General features: G+C 40.5%; 1 protein-coding gene across 1 annotated transcript; it reads left to right on the forward strand.

Annotated features, from left to right (window-relative positions):
• Window positions 1-1,690: 1,690 nt before the first annotated feature.
• Window positions 1,691-5,085, forward strand: tspan13a (tetraspanin 13a). Its single transcript, XM_085365968.1, has 6 exons — window positions 1,691-1,753; window positions 3,128-3,295; window positions 3,407-3,487; window positions 4,568-4,678; window positions 4,772-4,882; window positions 5,011-5,085. The coding sequence occupies exons 1-6, from the start codon at window positions 1,691-1,693 to the stop codon at window positions 5,083-5,085; spliced, it is 609 nt and encodes a 202-aa protein (XP_085222094.1).
• Window positions 5,086-9,173: the final 4,088 nt, after the last annotated feature.

The following is a 9,173-nucleotide window of genomic DNA, read 5'->3' on the forward strand; positions in this document are numbered from 1 at the left end:
TCAATTAAAATGTCTTGATGTATGATCAATCATCCAGTTAAGTAAATCTCCAAAAGTTGATTCTGTTCACCTGGACGTAGCGTTTTCCCCAATCTTATAAACAGGACATTTGCATAATGACTGAAACCAGCCCAGTGAACCTGCAGTCAGCTGAGACTGAAGACGTCACTGAAAACGTCCAGATGAACAGAATCAACTTTTGGAGAATCAATTAAAATATAAGTATATTTATATAAAATTAATTCAAATGGAATAATGTTAAGAAAACATGGATAACCCAAAACAATCAGCAATCTCTGCTTCTTTGTAGGGTCCTTACCTTACAATATGAAACACCTTGGGAAAACTGTTGTTGTGAGCACACCTCGAGGCTTTGAAGACCAAAGAAAACCAAAGATTGCTGACTGTTACTGGACTTTCCAACACAATCATGTTCATGCATGAAGCTCTGAAGAAAAAAAATGTCAGAACATATTAGGATAATGTGACCTATGACCTATGAGACTGCTGTCATTTAAACAAAAAGGGGAGACAACTAAATACTGAGATAATCTGAAGCTCGTGTGGATTTGACACAAGCTGATGTTATATATCTATTGATATTATCATTTGTAATGAAGCTCTGCTGGCACAAATAAAGAAGCAGCATTGTGTTGCTCAGATGGTTTGTGCATGTGCAGAGGAGAGATGGAGGATATAGTGGACAAAGAAGCTGCCAGGCAGGAGGAAAAGAGGACCTCAGGGAAGTTTCATGGATGTAGTGAAAGAAATGAATGGTAAATGGCCTGTATTTGCTTTATAAATACAGGCCATTTACCATTTACCATTACTAGTCCCTAAGGACCCCAAAGCGCTTTACACATCCAGTCATCCACCCATTCACACACTGGTGATGTCAGCTACATTGTAGCCACAGCCACCATGGGGCGCACTGACAGAGGCGAGGCTGCCGGACACTGGCGCCACCGGGCCCTCTGACCACCACCAGTAGGCAACGGGTGAAGTGTCTTGCCCAAGGACACAACGACCGAGACTGTCCAAGCCGGGGCTCGAACCGTCATTCAACAAATAAAGAAGCAGCATTGTGTTGTATTATAATGCATTTAGTATGTTTTATCGCTCCATCTCTGAAACAGGAATGCAAATACACAGATTCATGTAAGTCAGAGATGTAAACAAACATGCAGCAATTTCTAATTTGGCCCATTTGAGATCTAAACGAGCTGTTTTTGCTGAACGTGGTGGTCCGCGAATTAAGAAAACCTCGATACTCTTCATCTGTGATATACTTTTCATCCACAAGGGGGAACTATAGAGTAACATAGTCCCTACTGTGTAGAGGATTTAACTCCAAATCATTGTAGCAAATTAAATCATGTCCTGTGAGAGGACCTTTACTTCTGCGTTATGAGATGTTAATCGTTAAAATGAATAAGTTACCATGAACCAAAGTAACTTTGTGAAATCTTCTTGTGAGATCATCTCGAAATTTCTGCAATCAACTGCTTGAACAACAATCAGTGAGTCACCTCAGCTGACAAATCAGCGCGCAGGATCTCTCCAGGAAGCACCTGTCGGGTCTCCACCTGCAGATCAGCAGGTACAGCCACCCTTAACGTCAAGAGAGGCACGCCGAGAGAGCTGGAGGAGAAGAAATCTCGTTTTTAAACGTTTTGTCCCGAGAGCAGCGATGGTTTGCGGCGGATTCGTTTGCACCAAGAACGCACTCAGCGCGCTCAACATCCTTTATGTGGTGAGTTGAAATATGTTGATGTTTGCTGGAGGGTAAAATGTCTCCTTGAGGGCCAGTTGACGTGAGACCTCTCTAGTCGGTTAATTTACAACTAAGAGCGGAGGGGGGGAAAAATGCGTGTTTGCCATGGCAACGAGGTGGCATGCGTAAATGATTACTTTTTAGGTTATTTATTACTGTTTTTATTATTTTTCTACTTCAACTTTTATTTCCAGTGCCAAAAAAGTGCGTAACATGACGTTTTGAAAGCTGCTCCAGTATTAGGCCCAACTTTAATATATCAGCAGTGTTTATGTGGCCTTTTCTTCCTTGTTTTGTTTAATAATCAAACTGAGTGCTGTTTACTGCTTTCCCATGAGCTGTAAAACATTTAAAAAAGCACACAGGAAGCGTCAAATTGTTAATGTAATGTCATAAAAGGAAATTTCTCAAATGGGCTTCACACAGGAAATATGATTATTTCATCAGAAATTTTAAAAAGTGTAGCATACACTGGGTCAGGTGCCCTCATACATAAACAAGTATTTGCACTCTTTTAGTAAAAATTATAATCCTGCTTAAGTAATAGTACAAACAAACAAAAGAATTTAAGTAAAAGTACTCATAATCACTTACTAGACCAAAATGATTAATGATTAATTGACTTTAATGGTGTAGCTGTTGCTAAGCAGCTTTATAATGACACACCATGATGTCATAGTAGATTTCTAGGATAAGCTCTGACAGGTAAAATGAATGAATCAATGATCAAATTGATTAAAGCTCCATAAAATGGAACAAAATTAAGAGCTCATCAAATCACTGTCTAGAAAAAAAGTGAAGAAAGATTTTCAGTGTTGCAGTGTTCAATTCTCTCAGTAAGTGATGCAGACGCTGGGCAGGATCCTCCACGTATGAGCCACGGCCACTCAGTTCAAGCAGCAGTGACAGAAGAGGCAGTTCAATCTGAAATGTTCCTTCACGGGAACATCTCGAAATAGAACTTTTCTAATCTGCAAAAAATAAACAACTAAAGCTTTAAAGTAAATAGTGTTGAGACCAAAGTTCAAAATTTTTATCAACACGTTGATGTAGAAACTAATATAACACAGGAATACTTAAATGGCTACTGTAGAGGAGAGATGGAGGATATAGTGGACAAAGAAGCTGCCAGGCAGGAGGAAAAGAGGACCTCAGGGAAGTTTCATGGATGTAGTGAAAGAAATGAAGGGAGAGCATATTCCGATTTTACTTGCTTAGTGAGCTTAGTTTCATTCTGCAATCAGCACCTTGAAAGTTGATTCCTGCCCCTCCTTAAAAACAGTTCCTGGTCCAGACTTAAAAAATGAGACTTTTCCTTCTTTTTCCTTGTGTTATCACACCTTTCCCCCTCAGCTGGTGAGCCTGTTGCTGATTGGCGTGGCAGCCTGGGGGAAATGGTTTGGCCTGGTCTCCAGTATCCAGGTGGTGGCAGGGGTCATCGGCGTGGGAGTCTTCCTGTTCTTTGTTGCCTTTGTGGGTCTGTGCGGTGCCCTAAAGCACCACCAGGTCCTGCTCTTCTTTGTATCCTTCACACAAATCCAGGATTTTATGCTCTAGTGGATGTGTGTCCTGAGTTTTAATGGCTCGTAGGCATAGCAACAACACGCTTTAAACGTCCTCAACTTGGTCCAGTACATGATGGTTCTCTCCATAGTGTTTGTGCTGCAGTTTTCAGTGTCCTGTGCATGTCTGGCTCTCAATAAAGATCAACAGGTAAGTTTATTTAGTCTTTTCTCAACAATCCAAACAATATTTTGGACACCGTTTGGCTTTTAGACAGTTACAGGCAGACAAACGTCTTTAACGGCTCTATTCCAGTATTGTTTTTATATTTGAGTATTTCCGCTATGTTTCTTCTGTATTTTGAGAGTCACTCTTTGATATTTTACTCAGTTATAGATGCTTGATTGTAGTTACTGTGCAGATTCAGATGAATCATTAAAAATATAAATCATAATTAGGTTTTTCAGGTTTTAAAAAACACAAATGGGACTTTTAGTCCCAGGAACAAACTTGGAGAACTGCTGGTAGCTTCAGTGTTAGGGACTGTAGTTAAAACAAGATTGTTTTATGTGGAAACGCAGTATTTATAATTGATTTCATGTCTCTGTTCTGGGACCTCCACAACGGTGAATACGAATATGTAAAAAAACAAAGTGGTAGAATCAGCAGGCAGAAATTTGCACTCAGGCTATTTACATTATATTTAGCTTTGTACATTCAGACAGTTAACAGCAGAGCTGCACCTGATTTACATGCCAAATAAAAATCTGAGTTTAAGCAACATTAATGTTAGATCTTACTGTGCCTTAACAGTGACACACTGATATCTAAGTCTTCTAAATTATGTTGTCTGCAGTGTTGCAGGCTTTCCTTCCTCCATATAAAGAGCCTACATGTTTTATAGCGCTTATATAGCGCTTCCTGATCACAGGACAACATGTGTGGACTCAGGGTCAACACAGTGGCCTGCTTGAACTGACACTGTTGAGACTCCTCTACCAGATTGCAACATCCTAAAAATAGTAGAGCTTAATGATAACAATTTAGGAATATACTCTAAAAAGCAAACTTATTCAGAGTTGGTCATTTCTGTTTAAGGAGCTACTGAATGCAGGACTTTAATTAAAGAATGTTTGCGTGGCTCTGTGAGGCACATGCAAAATTCACTGTGGAGCAAAGCGAGACAAATCAATGAGAATATGCAAGGTCTAAATAAAGGATCATTTCAGGATTACTTTTAAGTCTCGTATACATGAATTGAGCTCCAGTGATGCTGATTTTCATCTGCAGAACTTGCTGCTGGAGGCCGGATGGAACAAGTCTAAAGGCACACAGAAGGACCTGGAGAGGACTCTAAACTGCTGCGGCTTCTCTCAAGTGGACAACAGCTCGTGTCCTGCTGTGAGTAAAACACTCTGAAAAGATTTCCTAGATTTTCTTCTAAGAAGCAACTTGGTCAAGATTGTGTTTTGTTTGCTTGTTTTGTTCCTCCAGGTCTGCGTTAACACTTCATCTTGTGTGGCCTGCGCAGACATCCTCCAGAATTATGCCGGGCAGGTGCTGCAGTTTGTTGGCGGCATCGGCCTCTTCTTCAGTTTCACAGAGGTCGGGAAAATGTCATTACAGTGAAGCTAAAAGACTTGTAGTCTGCTGTGAACGGGTGCTGATGTGTGCTGCAGGAGGTTTTTGTATACTGAGAAAACTGACAGCTGCTCATTTGTTGTTGATTTCAGGTCCTTGGAGTCTGGCTCACCCACAGATACAGAAACCTCAAAGATCCTCGATCCAATCCCACAGCCTTCCTGTAACCGATCGCATGTAAATCAACCCAAAAGTGCGCCGCTGAATCATTTTTTTTCTCTTTTGTTTCATAAACCGAAGTTATCTCTGTGTTTGTAAGTTCTAAAACGAGTCTGCAACTTTTGATGCACAGTCGGGATTAAAATCCTGCATCCTTTGAAAGCACGAAGCCTCACAGCTGAAATGATTCAAACCGTATCATACTCTGGCCTTACCTAAACTTTGGCTGTTTAATATCTCCACACTTTTAAAATTGTACGCATTTGACAGGAAATGAGGAAAAAATAATGGATCCAGCTTTAGCTTAGATATTACTCGTAAGAAAAGATGCCTGCTGTGGCTCTGGCCCAGGAGCTTCTCACTGTGAGGCAACAGTTTTACCTACGGAGTCCCTGCCATGTTTATTACTAATGACACAGTGAATCAACATGGCATAAAAGCTCCCTGTGTAAATGGTGCAGGCAGTAAAATGTTGTGCAATGTTAGAAAACTACGATTGCAAACAAGGTTTTAATTTTATTAGACGTCTGTGTTATTCAATGCTTCGCTCTCTGTAAGCTGACATGTCATTGTCACAAAGTGATCATGAATTCAACTTCTTGCTTGAATTATTTCATCTTTAAAGGTTTCAGTCTTTCTTTTATAACTGCTACTTAATATAAGAAGCATGTTTTGTTTTTTTCTCACTGTGAACATTGTGAATTCTTCTTCTCATTTAATTTCTAGGATGAAAACACCGATAGGACTCGTGTACTGTATATAAGCCGGCTTGTGCTGAAACATGTTAATCAGCTGTGTGCTCGTATAAGGCACGTGCTGTTTGACGTGTGCTGGACTTTTCTCTTTGTCAGGACGTCACCAGGAGCTACAATCAACTTTGGTCTCGAGTGCGACATAAGCAACATGCTGCTGCTCACACTTCTCTAAATGAACTGTTCTTTTTTTCCCTGTTATGCTTCTGTCATTACTTTCTCACAGATATATTTGAAGTCAGGATTCTTGTCTTACTTATGTCTCTGTTAAAGAAGGAGACCAAGTATGAGTAGTTATTTACTGAAATGGAGATAATCTTATGTCATGTGATCGTAGTAATCCAAGCTTCTGTTGACTGTGGGCTTGAAAATGATGTCTTTTTGAAGGATGGTCAGTCATATACTTTTCTTTTTCGATGCATGTTACTGTCATAACTCTCACTGGTTCTGGTATTTATGTGAAGGCAGTCATCAAGTTAAGCTGATTTAACACTCATCAGGCCTCTGCTGACTCATTTACAGTTGGAGTTGGGGTTTAGGTTAAGTTAAAGTCTCCTGTTTGTTTTTTAGAAAACCAAATGTGAAAGCTGTTAATGGAAAAACGCTGTCAAAATAAATGTTTAAGACTTCATTTGAAACATATCTTCTAGTTTTTGAAGCTTACTTACACGCTAAGCTTACTTAACACGTGGCCAAAACAAAATCCAAGCCTATCCCTATAAAAGCCACCCAAGCCTTTCTGGCAGTAAAGAAGAGTAAGGCTAAGCATGCACTGATGATTACTTTTAATAATGAAGGCCGGGGAAATACACGCTCCTCATCACGTAACCTATGTTGTTTCCCTGAGTGAGCGACTCTTTGCTCTGAACATGTCATGGAGCGTGGTGGTCTCGATGTGATGGAGAGGCCCGTCAGTGAAAACTACAAGCTCCTGGTTTGTGCTCCTGTCTTTCTCTGGCTGAAACAAATGAAGCATATTTGCAGCTCTTTCTTGGCAGACAGTTTGACTTGTCCAACAGGAAATGACAGCTGAATAAACTGCTCAGATTTTGTCATTTTGAGTGTTATCACATTTCCTTCCTGTTTCCATTCTTTATGCTAAGCTGAGCTGACCAGTCGCTGGTTAAACAGACTCCTTCTTGAACTTTTCCTCAAAGAATCTCAATGATTATTCTGTCTCATCTTGAAGCGCTAATAAAGAGAAGCTGTGTGAGCTCCGCAAACAATACACCTTATGCAAATAGCACAATGCTGGCTGGATGAGGACACACCACTGCCTGAGACGGGCTGAACGTGTACACTGAATTGTTTTTTCACAGTGGGTTTGGCTGTTTGCAGCGCTAACAAATTAAGATTAGGATCAGATTAAAGTCGAACCTGGCAAAGCTGGTTTGTTTTCACTTGTTTAAAGCACATCCCAAGTCACTGGAACAGCTCTCCTTCATTTTTCAAATAAGCAGCAGGACTGAGGTGCTGGCACAGACACGGTCATAGAGCTTTGTTTGCCAGATCCGTGCTGTTGCCGAGGTGAAGGTTGCTCAGCCACGTGACTCACTCTCATTCCTCACCCTGAACAGGATGCAGATCAGGAACTGCAGTCCTCAGGCGGTCAAGCCTGTTCATCAACATGTTTGTGAACTCAAACAGCTCGGCTGCTGATTTGGCAGGTGAAACAAAATGCTTTGTGTACACATTAAATAATAAAGGCCTTCTGTATTCAAATGTGCCAATGCAACTGTAGAAAATGAAATTCAAACCTCTGTCTGAACGGTATGGGTTGTTTTGCAGCATATCTGACTTAAATATCAGCTGTTTGCTTTCTGGACTTTGTTTCTTATAGAAGTTTACATCTCAACACACAAAGAGTAGTTTGAAATGTCTTTCTTAAGAAGAAGGAGGAGGAAGAGGAGGGGAAATCTAAAATCAACATTTCTGGGCAGGAAAATATTAGAAATGCTTTCAGGGTCAAAGTTCATTTTAAAGGAAGCTGGGAGGAAGCACATGGTCTGTGTGTTTTTCATGATTTTTAATGCCTGAATTATAAGAACGTCAGGTTATTTTGTTTTTGCAGTTAATTTTCATTCAGTGCAACAGTACCAAAAATAAATGAAAAAAGCAGTTTGGGGTGTAAAAGGACAGAACTAAACTCTCACATTTAGAAATACTGTCAGGGTGGATTCAAGAAAAGTCGTCCAAATGACGATCGCATCTCTGACTTCACTGAGATCCTTCACCTTTAACTGTCCTTCTCATCTGAGAAAGTGTGGAGCATCTGCAGCACTGAGGCTCTTGTTGTGACAGCATTTATCACATTGTCATCTGGTGCTCTCTGCACTGGCGCTTACTGAGATAGGCTGTGATGGACTGATACACTGAGATCCTCTGGATCTGCAGTGAACTCAAACCTGTCCAGGTGCAGGAACCAGAACTGAAGAAATGCTAAAATATGAGGCGTGGCTAAAAGGCTCCATTTTAAATTAGGAAAGGCTTTTATCATTTGTTGGTAACAGCACACATATTTTGACTGACAGAGCAAGGACTGGTCTCCAGGACTGCTAAAGGACACTGTACACTCCTATAGTATCAAGTCTTCATTTACAAGATAAGCCTGACCTAATTCCCATCCTGCGCGGCACCCTTTTGGACTCTAATGGGACTCGTTTCCAAAATAAAACCAGTGCTGTATTAGGTAACACTCGAAACTAGTGATTGAGACCATAAACTCATCAGGATTTTATTGAGGTCATTGATCATGTGGGAAGCATCAGTGTTGTCTCAGACTTCTGTACAGTTACACATCCAGAGAAGATGCCCCCTGCTGGTGATTATAGGGGATGCATGATTTTGCTACTTCTCTTTTCTGACTGTAGTATTTACACCCATCTTTTATGTCTAGTCTTTGTATTTCAAAGTATCATCCGGTCTTCAGCACCCCCTGGTGGGCAAACTATAGAATAGTCAGGTCATTTATTTCATTTTAGTCCTTTATTTATTTATTTCATTTCGGGATTTTTATTTTAATTTATTATTATTATTATACTTTATTATACTCATGATAGTGAGATTTAGATACACGTTTATAAATAAAAAATTTTATATATCCAGGTTTCAGTCTTTCAGGTCAGTTCTTCTATCTGCGGGTGATGATATCTCCCCCCCAACTTGTCATCCTGGCTCCCCCTTGTCGTAGCATGTGTGTTGTACCTCATCAATCTATAGCTCTGTGAAAGTCCCTTCTTCCAAATGTTGGAATAACTAGTGTTGTCTATTAAGGTTCTCGGGGGGGGGGGGGGGTTAGGACCCTTACAGACGCCCCGGGTGGGAATCAAACTTGCACCTCCCGG

The sequence above is a fragment of the Diplotaxodon limnothrissa genome, linkage group LG11, assembly GCF_057381915.1.
Source record: "Diplotaxodon limnothrissa isolate DT_005_m linkage group LG11, D_limnothrissa_male_GT1.1, whole genome shotgun sequence".
Taxonomy (NCBI): Eukaryota; Metazoa; Chordata; class Actinopteri; order Cichliformes; family Cichlidae; genus Diplotaxodon; species Diplotaxodon limnothrissa.